The 20,791-nt window shown below is 44.9% G+C and overlaps 3 protein-coding genes across 6 annotated transcripts in view; 2 read left to right on the forward strand and 1 right to left on the reverse strand.

The window, feature by feature from the left end:
* The window catches only part of LOC134407501 (cryptochrome-1-like), a 9,447-nt gene extending 950 nt beyond the window's left edge, over positions 1–8,497 (reverse strand). Inside the window, exons 1-9 of one of the 3 annotated variants that reach the window (XM_063139329.1) lie at positions 8,178–8,495; positions 7,719–7,913; positions 7,470–7,588; positions 5,629–5,783; positions 4,783–4,923; positions 4,017–4,184; positions 2,252–2,392; positions 664–815; positions 11–240 (exon numbers count right to left, since the gene is read on the reverse strand). In XM_063139329.1, the coding sequence (XP_062995399.1) occupies positions 11–240; positions 664–815; positions 2,252–2,392; positions 4,017–4,184; positions 4,783–4,923; positions 5,629–5,783; positions 7,470–7,588; positions 7,719–7,913; positions 8,178–8,392 (1,516 nt within the window). In that variant the 5' untranslated portion in view covers positions 8,393–8,495. Of the gene's footprint in view, positions 1–10; positions 241–663; positions 816–2,251; positions 2,393–4,016; positions 4,185–4,782; positions 4,924–5,628; positions 5,784–7,469; positions 7,589–7,718; positions 7,914–8,177 lie in introns of all 3 variants that reach the window. The other 2 variants (XM_063139330.1, XM_063139331.1) reach the window with 2 other exon arrangements.
* Positions 8,498–9,749: 1,252 nt separating this feature from the next.
* On the forward strand, positions 9,750–15,998 carry TIRAP (TIR domain containing adaptor protein). 2 transcript variants are annotated; one of them, XM_063138913.1, is made up of 4 exons: positions 9,750–10,034; positions 11,164–11,317; positions 13,874–14,467; positions 15,778–15,998. In XM_063138913.1, exons 2-4 carry the CDS (start codon positions 11,311–11,313, stop codon positions 15,816–15,818), a joined length of 642 nt encoding a protein of 213 aa, XP_062994983.1. In that variant the 5' UTR covers positions 9,750–10,034; positions 11,164–11,310; the 3' UTR covers positions 15,819–15,998. The 2 variants fall into 2 exon arrangements, with proteins under 2 accessions (XP_062994983.1, XP_062994984.1); XM_063138914.1 differs by lacking the exon at positions 9,750–10,034 and having other exon boundaries at positions 11,068–11,317.
* A 2,986-nt stretch (positions 15,999–18,984) lies between these two features.
* The window catches only part of DCPS (decapping enzyme, scavenger), a 72,429-nt gene continuing 70,622 nt past the window's right edge, over positions 18,985–20,791 (forward strand). The window contains exon 1 of the mRNA XM_063139483.1: positions 18,985–19,185. Coding sequence (XP_062995553.1) covers positions 18,985–19,185 — 201 coding nt within the window. The remainder of the gene's footprint in view (positions 19,186–20,791) is intronic.

Below are 20,791 nucleotides of genomic sequence, written 5' to 3' on the forward strand. Positions count from 1 at the left end.
TGCCACTTACCTTCCTTACTGGTTTTATCCTGTGCTTGGGCAGCTACGTCTGGTGACCGTCGTGCATATGCGGCCTTCATCCGTTCAAGATTCCTCTTGCGGGCCTCTTCGTGCACAACAATGGGCTTGGGGTAGTCTTTGCCAATGATGCACCCGGCACGTTCCTGCATGCTGCGTGGCGCCTTCCAAGGCTCATAAATGTAGTCACTTGGAAACTTTTGGAGGAAGGGCAGGTACTTTCTGTGTGGATTGTAAAGGTAAAGCAAGAAGCATATGGCAAATAGCACAGACTGAAATGTCGCCTTGACCATCTGCATAGAATTGAGACATTAAATCAATGGACTTAGGAAAACCAAAGTCTGTATAAGATCGAACTGATATTCCGCTGAATAGCATCTGCATTGGAGAATAGATCTGATCCTCAGGGTAATAATTACCCTATAGCTCAATAGAGCATCTGTTTTCTTCCATTTCCCCCTTCCCCCAATCCTGGACCCAATTGTTCCTGATCATATGCCCCTTGCATAAAGACAGAGAGGTTTCCTCCCCATCACCACTCTCATTTCGTGTTCCTTTAATCACCTTCTTGCTTAGCTGTGATCACATTTGGGCAGATTTTACATCCCTAAGGGCCAATGATGCTCAACCTATTATTATACTTACTTTATATATTCTCCATTTTTGTCAGTCTTCTTGCCAAAGGCCACTGGTGAGTAGACACGGAAGAACTGGTGGAAAAAGGCACTTGCAGAAAGCCACTGCCAGTTACCAGCATTTAAGGACCAATCAGCATCAAGCAGCAATTCTTCAAAGACCTGAAATGGAGTAGTTTGGAAAACTAATGTCTTTTGGGAAGGATGGAGAGGCCCAAATCAATAGACATATTTCCCATGCTTCAGATTCTATAGCAGCTCTCCTAAGCCTGGCTCCCTCCAGATTTTTTAGACTACAACTCCCATCATCCGTGACTATTGATGCTAGCTTTGGCTGATGGGAGTTGTAGCCTTCAACATCAAGAGAAGGGGCTAGACTGGGGAAGACTACTCTACAGCGCCTTCTAACTCCAGGCTTTGGCTGTGTTGCAAGTGGAATGAGATACCTCATCCTGAGCATCTAGCCCCTTCCTAGAAGGAAGGACAGTCTCACACTCCTTTCAGGATGAGCAAGGAAAGTGAGCAAAAAAGATCAACTGGTACACAGGAAGAAAGCAAGGGTGGCAAAGCAGAGATCAGCTTCACCCCAAACTTCTGTCGTGCATGATACTATGTGGATATGATGAAGCCTGTAAAGCAAAGTCTAATCTCTAGGGACTTTCCCCTAGGCAAAACTATGCAAACTAAGTGAGACGATTGTCCTTTCAAGAAGAATGGAAAGCTTTTTCCCAAGACAGGTTAACTTCAGAGAGACTAGTTCTGAAGGCAGCTTCTGACAGGACGTGAGCTGAGCTGATTTTCTCTTGCCTTCTTTTAGCTCTGCCCATTTTAGTCTGCGGCGTACTCTAGGATCGGCTAGCCTCTCCGCGCCCTCTCCCTCGGAAGAATGTTGGCTTCCCACTGACTGTGTATTATTTGCCCTTGATGAGATAAGCTCTGGAATGGGTTCACTCCCAGCTGGTGAAGAGTTCGTGAGAGCTGTCTCCCCCATTGGTACAGGCTGGCATGTTTCTGGCGCCGACTCCTCTACTTCAGAGTCTGATTGATCACCTGAAACACCTTCTTCCAACCCAGGGGGAGCAGGGCTAGACATGACAGACGGCAACCTACTGCACTAATAACAGCTTGGAATAGGGTGAGGGGAGAACTCTTAATTCATCCCAATTTTGCAGTGGAATCTATGTTCGGGTGCATAGAAAGTGACTACCACTTGCTCTACCTCAGAGGTGTAGAACCTCAGGACTGGGCCCCCACATCCTGCCTGCCTGGGATCCTATCCTGATTCTCCCGGGTTCCCAGATTGCTATGTCCCCTGCCTCAGCCACTGATCATTGGGCAGTTTTCCCCCTATTCTAAAACACTGAGGTGCTTTTCCTACAGCTTAGTTTCTGGCAAGAAGAACTTTACGTCAAAATATGCAGCGCTTGCCTTAGGTCTCACCCACCCCTGGAATACAGCTCCCGAGAGCTTTTCCAAAATGGAGTCCGGCTCTGGGGCTGAAAGAGGTTAAACAGCCTTGCTCTCCATTGACGTGACGGTTCATTCAGCTTTCCCCTTGCTCTAGAGGACTTTCACGAAGCCTCTGTCCCTGCCTTCACCTTTTGCCCTTCCTCCCAGGATATCCAGAGGTCTCCTCGTGTCAGGAAACAAGCCACAGCATGCCGTGCTAAGTGGTGAATCCAGCCCTCTGTGCGTAGCTGCGTCATGATGGCATCTATAAAGGGGTAACCTGTCCGACCCTGCTAGGAAGAAGGGGGAGACAAAGCGCAGGGATCATGTTTTTAAATTTCCAATTTCCCCACTTGTTCAAGTGAAATGAAGCCTTGTAGGTACTATGAAGGAAAATTCTTTGAAACTTAGAAAATAAAAGTCTCATTCACCATAAACATGTGTTCACCAGTACACTAAATTGTTTAATCTTAGTGATGCAGCTAGGACTGGACCTTGTGGCCAAAGTTCAGGTCCCTGCAGTCTAGGGACCCCCAAATGTCAGTTGATGAGGGCAGCAAAAGCAAACTCCTGCAGTCATGATGATGATATGATTTAAGTGAGCTTAAAATGCAAAACTGCACATGCTTGGAATATTTCCCCACCACCATGGTTGGCAAACTTTCTAGCACATAAGGAATGCAGAAACATGGAATAGCAGTTGGTGGGTGGGGATAGAGACATATAAATTGTGTGCTTCACAACTGAAGTAATACAGAAGGCCATCTACACACACACACCACTATTTTAGACCTTTTAGTCAAAGGTCTAAAATTACCTAGCTGCACCACTGATTCTCAGTGCATTCTAAGAACGTGTATCAAACAAAGCTATAGCACTCCGCTCATATAAAAACTGTTCCATGAACATTAAAAACTTTGAACCATTTTTATGTAAACAAGGCTAGTTAAATTTACTACATTAATAATTCCATAGGAGTGCAGCGGAAGCGTTTATTATTTTTATTTAAAACATTTATATCCCGCCCTATATCAATAAGATCTCAGGGCAGCGTACAGATAAAAGCATACAGTATAAAACAGTAAATATACACAGCTAAAAGCTAATTTAGTAGAATCTGTCCTTATATATTTTTTAAAAAAAATCATGTTGCTTGTTTTACTGTACACTTTATTGTTATATTGTATTTTGAACATTGTAAACTGCCTCGAACTGTTATACATCACAGGTGGTATAGGAATATTTTAAAATAAGAAATAAACACCAGGTGCTATAGGACATGAATGGGGGAGTGCAATTGCACTCATGTCCTGCTTGTACACAGCCTCGTGTGGCACAGAGTGGTAAAGCAGCAGTTTCTGCAGCCGAAACTCTCCCCACGGCCTGAGTTCGATCCCAGCGGAAGCTGGTTTCAGGCAGCCGGCTTGGGTCGACTCAGCCTTCCATCCTTACGAGGTTGGTAAAATGAGTACCCAGTTAGCTGGGGGAAAGGTAATAATGGCCGGGGAAGGCAACGGCAAACCACCCCGCTATAAGGCCTGCCAAGAAAATGTCAACAAAAGCTGGCGTCCCTCCAAGAGTCAGTAATGACTCAGTGCTTGCACAAGAGGTTCCTTTCCTTTCCTTTTCCTGCTTGTACACTTATGATAGACATAAGTGTATGTCTTATTATTATTATCTAACTGGCCACTCTGGGAACCGAATGATGGACTAAAGACGCCTTTGGTCTGATGTAGCAGGGACTTACTTTATAGGAAACAAAGCCACTAATTCTATTTACCTACGGTGCTATGAATAATTCACAGCATTGGAGTGGATAATGCGTTTGGCTCTGCTAGAAAGGAAGGAAATCGCCTAACCCACAAATGTTCGGGGATCTTTCTAGATCATGAATTTTGCCAAAGGACAACATACCTCACGCCATGCTTTAAGATACTCCTTGTTATCATCCCAGTCCACTTGCACACAAACTGGATTGCCCTCCATCTTGTTGAAATTGGGAATCCCAGCTCCTGCTGTATAGAAAAATTCCCTCCATAGAAGCTGGCCGTGCAAAGAGACCGGTGGGTCAGAGTGTTTTCTCTAGAGAAGTGAATTAAAAAAAGAGAGATTATTGTTGGAATTATTTCAGAGAGTAGAGTCTTGGAAGGCACGTTTACTGCAGTATACTTGACCTATACAATCACCAGAATCATTCAGTAAAGTCAGTGATATAATCTAGCAAGACCTAAATTACACGGTTCTGCTGATCATGTAGCACAGCTCTCATTTAAATGCTTGAAATGAGCAGCTTCTAAATAAGACTACCTAAGAGCATATCAATGTCATTGTCCATATAGTTTTAATACAATCTACTTCTAACTTTGCTGCACGGCTGATCAATGTCACAGCAGGTGCGGCGATGAAAATTGACCACAGCAACTCTGACAGCACTGGCTTACACGTAAACCACCCAGAGAGCTTTGGCTATGTGGCAGTATATAAATGTAATAACAACAATGATGATCTGATGTCAGAGAAAGGTTTGCCGGCACTGGCCTGAGGCAGACATCTGTGACCTACAGGTTTCCAAAGCTATACTTTGATGGCACAGATTGGTGCTGCGGCCTTGATGAAAACACACAGCCAATATTCTGTGCTTATGTGCAAGTTGTAGAATAGAGAAGTTTTCCAAACTTACCCCCTGGTAGATTTCAGTCAGCTTCCACCAGAATGTCCGGACAGACAGGCACCCAAACTTGACATACGGGCTGAGCACTGTGGTACTGGGAGTCAAGGAATTGGGGGATGTGTCAGGCTTCCTGAAGTTACATACCCATGACTGTAAAAAGGGAGAGAGAGAGAGAGAGGCCCTAAATGTGGTCACCTGTTGCTTTTTGGGAAAAATTTTTTTTAGACATCAGACATTTCTCTTGTGCCTATAATAATTTTTAATAAAAGGCTCTCTTAATAGGCTTTTTGCTGCTTGATATTTAATTTATGCCTTTACCACTTGATTTTATTGTTTTATTTGCTGGTTTTAGGTTTTGTTTTTTTAAAAAAGGAAGCATTTCCAGTTCATTGTTTTATTTTTTTTCTAGAGTTAAGCTGTTGTAGCAAAACAAAAACAAACAAAAAACCAGTCGTGTAACATCCTAAAGACTAACAAATTTATTATGGCACAAGCTTTCATGGATCTGCTATTACACCATAATACATGTACTAGTCTACAAGGGATTACAAGGTTCTTTGCTATTTTAATTTCATAACTGTATGTCAGCTTGAAGCCATTTGGCAATATGGCAGGATGGAAATCACATAAATACTTATCAATAAATCAGCAAAACACAGAAGAGTCAAAGCTCTTGTCAAAATGGTTTGTTGTCTATATCATGACATCAGTGAGAATAAAAAGTTCCAGGGCTGGCAAACAGTATGAGTTGATCAGATGCAGGATCTAGTAGTAGCGTTGGTCCAATCCAAACACTGATTGATAACAAGTACAGAATCTATTAGGGCAAAGCAATAGATATTTCAGTCACTGTACCGTTCTCTTCATATATAAATCAAGCCTAGCAAGTGCCTCCGATTCTCCTCCTGGGTAAAGGTGGGGCCCAGCCTTCGTTGGATCCTGCCCCAGCTCCTCGAAAGAAGGGATGCCATACTCCATACCATGGTCTTCTTTGACAGGTGTGTTGCAATCTAGGTCAGCAAGGTGGTCTATCAGCTGAAACGTTCATATTGAATGAGCTCTCTCACTCTTTCTTTTGGTTTCCTTTGGCTAATTGTCTCTCTCTATTCCCCAATGGCTCAATAAATATAAGATACATATTTTTATCATCCAATTATTCAAAATCAGGCTGAGTTGAAGCTACTCACTTTTTTTGCTAGCCACCCCCATCCCACCTTAACCATTTTTGGCACACCTTTTTGTGCTCACTTTCATTTGCCTGCTAGTGTCATTAGATAGCAAAATCTGTTTGGCTTCATAGCACTGGGATAACCTGTCCACTGTTTGATCTCTGGTTGGCTATGGAAAGTACCACATCAGCTGCTTTTGCAAAAGCAGCCTTAGAGGACAGGGAGGGGAGCGGGGAATAGACCAAAATCGCTTCCGTTGCTCCTCCTGCCCTGCCAGCAGCAGCCCAGCAGGGCACTGGATACGCAGAACCCTCCAAGTTGGGAGGCTTCCATCCAACAGGGGTGTAAGGAACTGTAATCATATTCTTAATGGTGCCCTGAATTCTAATTCCTGGAGGCTAGGGGGAGACTGAAGGCTAGTGAACAATGACTGGGTTCACACAATACAACAACTCACACTCAAGGCTGAGTATGGGTTGAACCATGGGTTGCTGCATTGTGTGAACCCAGCTGTGCTAAAAAACCATGGTTTGTTAACCACAAACAACCCACAGTTCACAACCCAACAACAAACCATGTGTTCTCTTCATGGGTCCTTTATTAGCATGACTGGGTTCACATAACACAACAACCCACAGTTCAACATCAACCCACATTCAGCACAAACTCAATCTTGTGTGTGTGTGTGTGTGTGTGTTTGTACTTCGTTGTGTTTGCCAGCAATGCTACACCATGCTTTATGCTAACCCTCCCTTTTTGTTTTTGCTTTAGCCATGAATTGGCTTGCAGATCAACCAACAAACCATGGGTTGTTTTCCCTATTTCTGGTTTGTTTCTCTCCTGCCCGTTTTGACAGCCTACAGAGCTGTTTTATTTTCAGGCTGCTCTTGCTGAGTGCCTCTGTTTCTGGGGAGACAGCAACACAAACAAACCAGAGTTACCTTACAGTTTGAGGTTCAGATATCACAACAAACCATAGTTTAAACAAGCAAATTTCATAAGTCAACAACAAACCATGGCTTCTGTTTGTGGTTTGTAACTGGTCAACCAGGCCATTCTTTGTCTTCCGCATTTCTTGCATCTTTCTCAGAATCATAATCATAGAATCATAGAATAGCAGAGTTGGAAGGGGCCTCCAAGGCCATCGAGTCCAACCCCCTGCTCAATGCAGGAATCCACCCTAAAGCATCCCTGACAGATGGTTGCCAACTACTCTCAAGAGGGAGGATGGTGAGCTAAATGGCTCCCTATTATCGGTTGAAACTATAGCTAACTCTCTAGTGGAACCTGAGAACTTGCTAAACATTGGAATAGTCAAGAAGTGGAAGAAAAGATCTCATACCTATGTGCTACTCAGAACTGGAAATGAATTCTAGCAACCATATTTATCCTTCCCCCACCCCAAGGACTTTAAGCATCACATGCGAATTTCATAGCTATCACAGTCTCCAAACAGCTCACAGTACTTGTCAAAGCCTAAAACATCAACTGCCAACATCCAAGAAGCCCAGAAAATCCTATACTCACCCTTCAAGTTTTCCAGACTGGGAGCTGGAACTGGTTTTTTTGGGGGGCCCAGAGAAGTCAAGAGTGTCTGCAGCCGTGTGTAAGTCAAAGGTGCTCTACCATTGTTCTCAATAATTATTCTGTAGAAGATAAAAAGACAGACAAAGGGTTATCAGGAATCCTCCACAATAAGAGTGCAGAAAGCTTCCACTTAGTGGAAGACTACAAATCTGCATCCATTTCCAAATGACCCAGGTTCATTGTACCCACCTTTCGGTGTCATACAAAGTGTGGGACACCTTCTGAATAACTTGGACGCCATGTTCATCTGCCAATGTCACCACCTCAGCATCTCGCTGCCTCGCATAGGGTTCCGTGTCTACTTCAAACGTAAGCCGTGTGACCTTCCATTTCTTAAAGAGTCTGGGGAATACCTCTGCAGGGCGACCACGAACTACAAACAGCCTGAGGAGACATCACTGACTTTTGAGTATGGAGATACAGGCAAGGAGAACAAGAAAGCACCAAAGACTAGGCCAGGTTCTTAAGTAAAGGCAAAGAGGACCAGGATCTCGGGCAGACGGTCTAGTTATTGATACTAAGTTCCTGCTTCTGCAGTATCTTCATGTGTATGTCATTTTTCCCTGGGGGAAATCCAAAGTGATGGATGAGTTGTCCCTCAGCCCTTCCCACCATATTAGGAGAACTGGCTCCAATTACAGTACTTGCCTGGAGTTCAGTTTCTTGAGGTTCTCATCCAGATCACTTAGAGATTCAACCAGAAACCTCCAGCGGTTGACGCTGACCCGCATATTCTTTGGGAACCAGGGGTCAAGAATAAAGATAGGGTAGACCTCTGAACAGTCCTTCATTGCTGCTAGTAGGGCAGGATTATCCTGGAGGCGAAGTGCCTTGCGAAACCAGTGGATTGAAATGTGCGTCATCGTCTTTCGACTTCGTAGGTATTTATAGGTCCAAGGAAGACAAATCTAGGTAGAGAGGCGGGAATTCCATTACCGTTTTCACAAAACAAATATTTTAAGGGGAGTGATAATCATTTGGAATAACACTACCCCAAATGGCAGAGGTGGGGAACTTCTGTCCCTGGGGACCGAATATGGCCCTCCTGCGATCCCAATCCATTCCTTTTCCCTTTAGCCTCACTCCCTTTTCCCTAAACACCAATTGTTCGGCATTTTCCCAGCTTTTGTGGAGGTGGTTTCCCCATTCTCAAGGATTGAAATGCCTCTCCTGAGGCTTATTACCCACTTACCTGGGGAGTAAGCCCTATTGAATCCAATCTGACGTACTACTGAGTAGATGTGTACAGATTGCACAGTTAGTTCCTGTTTTTCCTCTTGAGAAAGCACTTTTCCAACACAGCGGCTCAGCCTCTGTGCAGGGAAGTTCTTCGAGCAACGAGGCACCCCAAGTGAATTCTCTCTTTGCTTGTGTAACACGGTGGTGCCAAACCCTATTGAGGGCGAGGTTACACAACTGCTGTCTGTCCCTCTGGGGCGTGATTTCCTGCAGCTTCCTCCCCCTTCCTCTCCTGGCTTAATGTGGAAATGATCTGAAAGACACAGAACCCCGCCCATTAACCCCATACATCCTGCATGGGCAGCATTGTGCCATTGAGATGGTACAGTCTCGCCATCCGCCCCTGGCTTCAGTGCGATCTTACATTCAGGTAAGTGTAGGGTGACCATATGGAAAGGAGGACAGGGCACCTCCTGTATCTTTAACAGTTGATAGAAAAGGGAATTTCTGCAGGTGTCATTTGTATGCATACAGCACCTGGTGAAATTCCCTCTTCATTACAACAGTGAAAGCTGCAGGAGCCCTGCCCTCTTTTGTCACGCTAGCATAGCTCCTGCAGCTTTAACTGTTGTGTTGAAGGGGGAATTTCACCAAGTGCTACATGCATAACAATTCATTAGAGGGGTGCTTTGCTCCCAAAGTCAAGCGCAGGTGTCTCGTTTGAAAACAACTTTAAAAGAAAAGAGATTGTCAGCAATAACTGATTGCTTAAATGCAATAAGCTATTATTATTTTTAATAATTACTTTCTAATAACAAATTGGGATGGAATCCCACCCACCCACTCCCGTTTAATGTATACCTGTTGAAAGGCCATATAAAGCCCAGTCGGATAAATGCTTACTCCGAAGGAAGCCCCATTGATCCCAATGGGGTTCCTCTCTAGTAAAGGTGCAGAGGATTGCAGCCTCAGGGCGCTGGTTATTGCAGATTAACAGCTGCAATCCTTTGCACCCTTACTTGGGTGGCGGGCAGTCCAATCGACCTGAATGGGGAACAAACGCGGATCATAGGGGGAGGAACCGGTTTGCATTTGAAACCCGGGAATGTGAATAAATGTGCTTTGAAGAAAGAGAGAAAGAAAAGCGGAGGGAGGAGGGTTTCTCGCAGGAAAGGCACGCGAGGTGTGTTGCGTTCATACCACGCAGACGAAGAGGGAAGTAGAAACAGCCGAGTTCCTTCCCAAGCAGAAACGAGCGCGCCTTCGCTGCCTCGGTAAATTGCACCCAAATCCGAATCGGTTTCCAGCCATCGCGACAGAATAAAGGTTGGTTAATCCAGCTGTAATGCCACGGCAAAATTCCACACTTACTGGTTTGGGGGGTTAGTAATAATCCCTTCTGAATCCGGGTGTAGTTTTGAGTAATTCTTGTATCTCTGACGATGTCTTTCTTTCCGCGTCTTGTTTTGATTTAGTTTCACTTACTCCACCACTCAAAACCGGCGCAGGCTGGCACGGGGGACGCCCAAAAGGGTCTCGGCTCCTTCCTAGTAGTTACAAACCCAAGAAAAGGGCTATTTTTTTTTCTTTTTAAACCCGCTAAAATGTGCTGCTCTGGATTCTTTGCCATGATCCTTCGGATGCTTTCCTTTGAATTAGCTTTAGGACTTTGCACTTTTTAAATGTTTTTTTTTTTTAAAAAAATATATATTATTTTTTAAAAATTGGGTTGCCCTATTTGCAGGCCGTACCGTTGAAATTCATTGCTGGTTTCCTTCCGCAAAAAAAAGAAAGAAAAAGGAATAAAAGACCCGAATTAAGAAGGAAGTGAAGAAATTGTCCGGTGCCAGATGTAAAATCAACTCTCGGGCCAAATGGCAAAATTTCTAGAGTAGTAACTTAAGTTTACATTGGAGACTATAAAATGGTGCAGGATGGTTGTTGTTGTTATTGTTGTTTTTATCTTTTCATGAAAAACAGATTTTTTTGGGGGGGGGGGGGTTAAAAACAAAGAAAAAACACACAAATATGCTCTTTCTAGTTTCCTCTGACCAGAGTTGAGATGACTGTTTTATTGTGCAGTGGGATCCTAAGTGTGTTTACTTGGAAGTAAAGGCCACTGAGTGCTTTGCATGCAGAAGGTCCCAAGTTCTTTTCCTGGAGTCTCCAGGTATGGCTGGAAAATCTTCTGCTTGAAACTATAAATAATAAGCTAGATGGACCAATGTTCTCACCTGGTATTATGCAGCTTCCTGTGATTATAACGGAGAATCCTTGGCCATCCCCCCCCCCCCCCCCATGGACCAACATGGCTGTTTTGGCTTTTTATTTGTTTTAGAATGTTTCCACTTTTCCCAGCCTGTGTTCAACTTTCACTTTTGACTGAGCTTTCTGGCGTTCTGTAAGCCAGTGAATGTGACAATCCTGTTTTGTTTTCTTCCTATTGGGGTTGCAGGTAGGTTAAGTTATACCCTCAAAGTTGGCCCAGGTTAGATTCCAGTGTAGAGGAGGAACAGAACAACTTTATCAAGCCTTTTCTCCGCCTTGCAAGCTGCAAAGAAAGATAGATGTGGATAATTCTCAGTTGAGACTTGCTCCTGATATGTCAGGTGAGTAAGCAAATCCCATTGTGCGTGTGTGTGTGTTTGTGTATTCTTTCCCTACACTTTATCTCACTTTTGTCTTTCGCTGTACGGATACTAACCTTTTCGCATTTCACAAACGCATGCGCTTCCTTTTGTTATAATTGCAGCGTAGATTTTGATTTTTCTTATCTGGTTGCCCCAAAGGTGCAGCCAGTAAGTTCGATCCGGGTTGCCACCATTAGTGGCAGGTGGGAGAAAACGCCTTAACATTGTGAAGTTGCAACGTTTCAGGTCTGTGAAATCGGCCGTGTTAAAAGTTCTGCAAAAATTGAGCAAACTGTCCAGGGCAGGTATCAAACCTAATCCCCATGGACCAAACCCAGCCTGATTTAGTTCCCGATCTGCCTCTCCAGAGTTCCACGGAGGGCCATGCCCCTTTCCTCACACCTGACCACTAGCTGTTTCGTAGTTTCTCTATGTCCCCCCCACCTACCCCATTTCCCAAGATTGAACTGCCTTTCCAAAGGCTCAGTTATTGGCAGTAAGAGTTCCAAGCTAAAATATGCTGGGATTTTGTCTTCACCCCTTTTGCCTTGCCCATCACTGGAATGCAGCCCCTGAGTGCGTCTCCGAAATTGAATTTAACCTCCTGGCTGAAAAAGACTTGACACCCCTGGTCTAGGGGAATGGATGAGTGAAGCGGTTTAAGGGCAGAAATGATCTCTCTTGTCTTATTTCCTGTCTTTAAGAAGAGCAGAAGGTTCTGATAATGTAAGGGACGGGGAGCTAGCCAGGAAGAGGACAACGCAATGCCACCTATACCAAAAGGTATAGGCCACCTATACCTAAACCAAACCACCTATACAAAAGGTGTTATGGCATTGCTAAAGAGGCATCCTTTTTTTGTGCTCAGAGTAGAACTTCAAGGTTAGTTCCGAAACCAAGGCCTCTCAGCTATGGCAACATCACGGAGGTATTTCAAAACACAGAAGAGCTGTAATTGCCGTCTTTTTGGTGCCAGGTTAGGACTTTCTTCTACTCCCAGGCGTTTGACAGCATATGAGGGGGCTTTCGAACATTACTTGTTTAATCGGGTCTGGTTAGTTTTATTGTGAATTGTTTTTAACCATCTCAATCTGCTTGCAACTTCTGTATGTTAAATTTTATTTATTTATTTATTTATTACATTTCTATACCGCCCAATAGCCGGAGCTCTCTGGGCGGTTCACAAAAATTAAAACCGTTCAAAGTATAAAACCCTAATATAAAATACAATATAAAAGCTCAACCAGATAAAAACAGCAGCAATGCAAAATTACAAATTTAAAACACCATGTTAAAATGTATTTATAGATTGTTAAAATGTTGGGAGAATAAAAAGGTCTTCACCTGGCGTCTAAAAGCATATAATGTAGGTGCCAAGCGAACCTCCTTAGGGAGCCCATTCCACAGCCGGGGTGCCACAGCAGAGAAGGCCCTGCTCCTGGTTTAAGACTTTGCTTTCTCATGTTGTATTTTCGGATTTTGAACTACCCGGAGAGCTTTGAGCATTGGGCAGTTCAAATGTAACGAATGAAATGAAGTAAATGAAATACTTTTGAATTCTGGAAGCTGGGGACAAATAGAGATGTGAAGGCTTGGGGAAAGGTGACAGCCAGGAAGGGAAGGGACCTGTTCCCCCCCCCCCCCGCCAAATTTTCCAAAAAAAAAAAAAAAAAAAAAAAAAAACTCTGAGGGAAAAAATAGGGAAGAAAAGGGTTTTGTTCCTGGTTTTCTTCTACTTTTTCTACTTCACATCTATAGGGACAAAGAGGGGACCCCCATTGGCACAGCGGGAGGCATATGACTGCCCACTATGGAAACAGGACAGTGGCCTGAATGGACTTCGGTTTAATCCAGGGATGTTGAACCTCTTTCAATCTGAAGGCTGAATTCCATTTCGAAGCAGCTCTCAAGGACCACATTCCAGTGGTGGGTGGGTCCGAAGGGAAAAGGGCCGGATCCCAACATCCCAATGTATTTTAGCTTAGGGGCGCAATCCAGCTGGGTTGCCACTATTGTATGCCCTGCCAGGCTGCTGCCAACAGAAGAGGAGAAACAATGGAGGTGACTTTTATCTCTTTGTCCTCCTTTGCAAATTTTTCCCTCTGACCCTGTCTAGAGGAATCACTCTGCTGGGGGGCAGGGCTTGAGAGACCATGGATCCAGCACATCCTGGCCTCCTCTATCTCCACCTTTCCTGGTCCACCGGAACATCACCTTTTCTCCCTCCCTAAAGTTGTCTGAGGTCACAAAATCAGCCTCGGAGATTTTTTTCCCATGGCGGGGTGCCAGCGGCAGAAGAGGAACGGAGGGTAGGTGTGCCTATGATTTCAGGAGGGGGACTCCAATGTATTCTACGGTCCCTGGGACCATAACATTGCTCTGCCAAGCTCTTGCTGCTGGTAACTAAGCTTTAGGACAGGCATTTCCACCTTAAAGAATGGAGGGAAGGAATTTAATCCCTGGGCCTGCGGTTCTGCAGCCCAAGTTGAATCCCCCAATTGATTACTCTTTGCTTCTGTATTGCTCAATTTGCAGGCTGGTTCAAAGCGTTACTGCAGAAGCCTAGGAAAAGTACAAATTCCCCCAGTAGACCGTCGTACAGTGATTCTAAATATTCGTCGCCCTCCCCTCCTGCGGTGAGCAGCTCTTGCTCTTCGACAAGCAGCTTGACGGACCGGCCCTCTGCCTCCCAGGTAAGCGTGAGCAATTCCGATGAGAGAGAGCGCTGGAGCAAGCCGTACGACGTCTGCATCTGCCACAACGAGGGCGACCTTGGGTTCGTGGAGGAGCTGGTCTCCTACCTGGAGAGCCAGCCCGAACGCTTCCGCTGCTTCCTTCAGCCACGGGATGCTCTTGTAGGGGGTGCCATTGTGACGGAGCTGTGTGACGCCGTCCAGAACAGCCACTGCTGGGTGCTGCTAATCACCCCCAACTTCCTCACGGATCCCTGGTGCCGTTACCAAATGCACCACGCCTTGACTGAGGCGCCCATGGCGAATGGGCGCACCATCCCTGTGCTGAAGGACATGGACCGCAGAGACTACCCGAGGGAGCTCCGTTGCATCTATTATATCAGTGTTGTGCTCCAAGAGACAAGCTTCAAACAGATCAAGGAGACAGTGTTGCGCTGTAAGTAATCAGCAAGTGAGAGATGTTGAGCAGGCTTGATGGGAGACCTCTCCGTCCTGGCACTCTCCAGATCAGGGCCGGCCCTGCTGGTAGGCAGTGTGAGGTGATAGCCTCAGGAGGCAGATCCTGATGGGAGGCAGCTTCTGGCTTTTTGCATAAATTCTGTGTGTTGGAGGACAGAGAAGTATATGGCACACAACTTGTGCCGGGCCTCCTTAACTACTTGTTGCCTCTGGGTGCTGGATTAGATTCAACTGCTAGTCCAGTCAGCTTTTGTATGTAGGATTGGGGGATGTGCCAGCTTGTCCTTTGCCTCTGATGGCAAAATGTCTTGAGCCGGCCTTGCTCCAGATGTGTTGGACTGTATTCCCAGCATGGCATGGCTGGCGGGCTGGGTGATGAAGAACGTCAGAAGAGCCCTTGCTGGATCAGACCAAGGGTCCATCTAGTCCAGCACTCTGTTCACACAGTGGCCAACCAACTGCCGACCAAGGAACCACAGACTTTGATTGGGGGAAGGAGGTGTTTAAAACTCCCTCCTCATACTATTTTCTTGATCTAGATTGTGCATGTACATGCACAGACCCAAAGCTGGTCCTACCCTGGAAAAGATGGCATCAGTATCATCTTGTTGGGTGAATTTTAAGGGGGAGCAGTATAGATTAGTGGGAGATGGCACGGGGGAAAGGATTCCACACCGCTTCCCTGAGCTAGGCTGCTCATTAAAATTGGAACTGGCTGCCTTAATTGGCTGGCTGCCTTAAAACTAACAACAACAATAAATTTATTTATTTATTGCATTTCTATACCACCCAATAGCCGAAGCTCTCTGGGCGGTTTACAAAATTGAGACAATTCAAAACAAAACAACAGTATAAAACCAGAATATAAAATGCAATATAAAAGCACAACCAAGATGCAAACAGCAGCAATGCTAAAATACAAATTTAAAACAGCAAAGTTAAAATTAATTTATAGATTGTTAAAATACTGAGAGAATGAAAAGGTCAGGAGATCCCCTCACAGGTCACCTGTATCATTGTATGTGTTTGGCCCTGAGCCAGAAGTGATGTTGGAGGATCTAACAGCAAACTAGTGAAGATAGCATGGGATTTATGTATTTTTGCAGTGGGTGTGTAGAACACATCCAGCAGTGGGCTGAGCCCTAAATTGTAATGTGAACAAGTGTGTTGATTATGTAAGAACAATGGCATACATTGCAGAACTGCTTAAAATGCACACTTCTTGGCTGTTCAATGGATGCTAACTTCTGAGGCTTTCTGAACCATTGATTTTTGTGTCTTTCTCAGATCTACAGAACCTCTGTGAAAAGCCAAGCAGAAGAGACTAACTGGAGTCTGGCTGGAGAAATATATATATACACGCTCAAAGTAAAGACTTGATCAAAGGAATGTCTCGGCGAGGGTTGATTTGCTGAAGAAGTCTTCATGGTGTTTTCTCTTCACCCGAGCTGACCCGTCTCTCCATTCCACACTGTGTTGTGTTAAAGTTCCAATAACTCTAAAAGAAAGCACTGACTGGTGGTATCTCTGGGGTGCTTAGTGCATTGGGGATGCTAAACGGAATAACTGCGATTGGGGTGATTTTGGTGGTCAGCACGAGCACAGGAACACTAATCGTGGCATGTGGGACTCGCAACGAAACCTTGCAGGTGCAGTGCCCCTGTTTACTGTTCCAGTTGGCAGGGCCCCCTCTGCGAGACTTCATTCCATTCTCCCCTAAAGTTTTCCATTTTCTTTGTGGCCACTGAGAACACTTGGTCTCCACCAGGCTGTGTTTGGGGGTTTTCCCCTTACACTTTTCCCCCTAAAGATTTTGTTGTGGTGGTACTTTTGTCTACCTTGGGGTTTCCCCAGGCTGGCTGTTATCTCCCTGTTATGCATGAAAGGTGCCACTGTAGCTACATTCAGTTGGCCCTGGAGTTCGGAATCAAGGCCCATTCCCAACTGCGCTCCTGGCTGTTGGCACTAATTTGTTAAGCTCCAGTAATTTGTTAAGCCCCAGTAGTGTGGGGCTCTCCCACACTAGAGGCATTCAAAAGGCAGCTGGACAACCATCTGTCAGGGATGCTTTAGGGTGGATTCCTGCATTGAGCAGGGGGTTGGACTCGATGGCCTTGTAGGCCCCTTCCAACTCTGCTATTCTATGATTCTATGATTTGTATGCACCAGTTGCTGGGGAATATGGGGGGGAGGGTGCTGTTGTACCATGTCCTGCTTGTGGATTTCCTGTTGACAGCTGGTTGGCCACTGTGTGAACAGAGTGCTGGACTAGATGGACCTTCGGTCTGATCCAGCAGGGCTCTTCTTATGTTCTTAAACCTACATTGATGCTTTAATATCGGATATGGAGGGATCAATACTTTCTTCAAAAAATGGCAACAAGAATGCAACACCATGTATTCTAGAATCCAGAAGAACTTCTAGAGCTGCATGTCCAATAAAAACTGGGGCCTATTCTAGATAGATTATCTGGATGTGGGACTTTGTATAGTACATGCATACTAGATTCATATCCTGAGTTTAAGACACCGAGAAAAAGGGATAGTTACTAAGGTGCTGTCTTGAATCTTCACATTGACTTAAAAAAGGGGGGAGAGAAAGTTTTTTACATCCCTTTGATGGAATCAAAAGTTCCTTCATCTACATCGCTATGAAGCTATGAAGCAGTCCCGTTTCCACATTTCGGTTTGTTTCCACGTCTGTATCATCCATGGCAGAGAAGTGGGGAAAACTGATTTTACTCTGTGACATCAACTGTTAATGCTACTCAAAGTGTTGCTGCTGTGTTATGGTAGAAGTACCTTTTTTCCCCTTCTCTATAATCCCTGTAGAAATGGTATGTCTGGTCGGAAGTAAAAGGAATTTCTGATACAACTCTTTGTCCTAAATCTATAATGGCAGGCCAAATTATGTAGGATTGAGCACTCAACCATTTCTGGAATTGGGGTGTTATCCATAATGCTACTCTGGGAGCATTTTAATTTATTTTATTTTGGCTAAGGAGTAGAATAAAAACACTTAAAAGTAAATAAATAAATATGCTTGGAGCAGGCTTTTTGGTGGCTTCTATTGAGGTTCGCCACATAAACCTAGCCTTACGTACCAGCCATTACGAAACCATAGTTGTTTCAGTTCCTCAGTGCTTCTCAGACTTGAGGCTCTAGCTGTCTACTTCAGAGAATTGAGTAATAATGCAAGTGATGATGGAAACCTGTTTGGAAAGCCAATCTGAAGCCTTTAAGCAAGGGCTGCAGTTGGCCATGGAGTTCGGAACCCAGGTCCTGTCTCAACTGCACCTCTGGCTGTTGGCATTAGTTAAGATCCAGCTTCTTGTGTTTCCAGCAGCTATTTATTACATTTCTATTTGACAATAAGTAGCCCAGTCATGGCCTTGGAGTAACCATATACCTATTTCTTTGATTCTAAGAAACAATTTCCTCCCCATATAAACATCTCTAAAAATGGGGTGCGTCTTAGAATCGCATGTGTGTCTTAGGGTGTTTTTTTTTTCTGTTGGTGGTACTGAAATTAGTGTGCGTCTTACAATTGATGGTGTCTTACAATCGAAGAAATACAGTATAACACAGAAGCTGCCATATCACCCCTTGAGGACTGTGTGACTTGCGTAGATTCCAATTTGGTCATTATTGACACTTCTGGATTGCACTGAACTCATTGCTGCTTTCGCCGCTTTGCATTGGCAATGATGATGTTTATCCTGGACAGGCAGGGGTAAGGCGACAGCCCTCTATTTACCCATGTTTCATCACAACAGTTAAAACTGCAGGAGCCCTGCCCGCTAGTGACCAGATACAAAAGAGGGCAGGGCTCCTGCAACTTTAACTTGTGATGAAGAGGGAATTTCACCAGGTGCTGCATGCATACAAATGACACCTGCTGAAACGCCCTTTTGTATACAGCTGTTAAAGACACAGGAGCCCTGTCTTCTAGGTAACATGTGTCTCTTCACCCACCTCATTTTATAATGTACATAAAAACATTGAGAACTTTTTCTAATTTGAGCCGTGTGTGTGTGTATGTGTGTGTGTGTGTGTGTGAGAGAGAAAAGCCTTAAATTTTCATTTTAATTTTAATCATTCATGGTGCAATTCTAGACACACCTGGGAGTAAGCCTGAACTCAATCGGGGCTTACTTCTGAGTAGACATGCCTATGATTGCACTGTTAAAAGTGCAAGGCATCTACATTCAAATCAATATGGAGCTCAACCTCCTGAATACAACTGTTTTGGGTCTGGGAGGAAAAAATTTAAAAGTGTGTCTAAAAGCAACCAGGAAGTTTCGTGTCCAAACTAGCAGTTGTCACTCTAAACATTTCCTAGGTCTGTGTTCGGAACATGGCTGCACTCGTGCGCATGCGCACATTGCCTCAGACAATGTGTCCTCGGCTGTCGGTAACCGAGACCTCCCGCCCGCAGAGGGCGCTCTGATAACGGACTATTAGTGAAGGCGCGAAGCTTTAGTGGCGACGGCGCATGCGCGCGACTTCCCCGCCTGACGAAGAGATGGCGGAGTCCCCCACCGCGAAGAGAAAGCGTGAGGAGAAAGATGGAGAGAACGGGACGGCCGCGTCCCAAGGGGAAAGCGCCGCCGGCAGCTTCCCCTTAGCTGAGATGTCCGTCCGGAAAGTGCTTAGGGAGTCTGCGCGGGACAAGACGATCTTCCTACACGGGCAGGTAACTAACGTTTACTTCGGGAAGGATTGGGAGCCGGCGAGAGCCAATCAGAGCCAAGGGGCGGAGCTAGCAGTAACGACCTCTTTTGCCCTGCCCCTTCTGGAAGAGCCCATTCTCCATCTCCAGAGGGAAGGGCGGGGAAGAGGATTGTACCAAGGAGGGGCGGGGGGAGCTAAGAAGAGAACTCTTGTTATTATTACTTTCCTGCAAGGCTGTGATGCCTCTTTTTGACAGCTGCATCCTGACAAAAGGAAGTGACAGTTTTGTTTTCTCATTGGAATCAGTGGGACTTGTGGGACTTACTTTCAGGGAAATGAGAGCCAGGGGGTGGGGTACTGGTTAGGGTGACCATATGGAAAGGAGGACAGGGCTCCTGTATCTTTAATAGTTGCATAGAAAAGGGAATTTCAGCAGCTGCCATTTGTATATATGGAGAACCTGATGAAATTCCCTCTTCATCACAATAGTTAAAGCTGCAGGAGCCCTGCCCTCTTTTAAATCTGGTCACTCTGGTATAGCTCCTTCACCTTTAACAGTTGTGATGAAGGAGGAATTTCACCAAGTTCTCCATATATACAAATGACTCCCTTTTCTATGCAACTGTTAAAGATACAGGAGCCCTGTCCTCCTTTTCATATGGTCACCCTAGTACTGGTGGGTGGACTTCAGGTTTTGGGGTTCTCCTTTGTTTCTGGCTACAACCTCAAGCTCCACCACCTGGGCAACCCGGTGCAAAACTGGCTCAAAATGATGGACGTAAAGTGCTGAGAAAGGGCGCCTCTGAGCATGTGCCCAGGAATTTGCTTCCTCTACCAGAATTGGGAGCTTGCAAGCAGAACTTCTTCTACATGAATCTTTGCCCTTTGCTCTTCTTTGCCCTGAGTTCTTTTTTGGTTTCAGTAGTCTAGTTTGGGGGGACGGGGAAGCCTTTTCGTTGCAAATATCGTTAAGCAATTGGGAGTGGAAAACCATTGCTGATCTACTGCAAATCACCCAGAAATCTACCAGGGGACCTTTGGTTAAGACATGTTGCTGTTGGGTTGCTTTTATTGGTATTTTGTATTGCCATTTTTGTACATTTTTTGCTCTGCTATATTTCACATACCTTATGTCTTCGATTCTAAGACACACTTTTTCCCCCATATAAACATCTCTAAAAACGGGGTGCGTCTTAGAATCGTGGGTGCGATTATTATTCTTAGAATCAAAGCTTTTTTTTTCTATTGGTGGTACTGAAATTAGTGTGCGTCTTACAGTCAATTGCGTCTTACAATCGAAGAAATACGGTAGTGTTGTATGGCATTTGTGCTATAGATAAGTAAAACTCAATTCAGTAAATCCCAATTTACCTTTTGCCCATTAGAGTGTCAGACTAGATTCAGTGCATCAAATCTAGGTTGAAATCCTCACTCCTCTAGGATGTTTACTGAATGACCTTGAGATTTTCACTATCTCAGCCTAACGTACCTCACAGGGTTGTTGTGAAGATAAAATGGTTGGGATGGGCCATGTGCACTGAGCTGAACTTGTTAGAGGAAAGGTGGTATATACTTGTAAAATACGTGCATTTAGAATTCAGGCGTAAATGTAACCTCAGGGTAGCACA

Source organism: Elgaria multicarinata, chromosome 12 (assembly GCF_023053635.1).
Source record: "Elgaria multicarinata webbii isolate HBS135686 ecotype San Diego chromosome 12, rElgMul1.1.pri, whole genome shotgun sequence".
Lineage (NCBI taxonomy): Eukaryota > Metazoa > Chordata > Lepidosauria > Squamata > Anguidae > Elgaria > Elgaria multicarinata.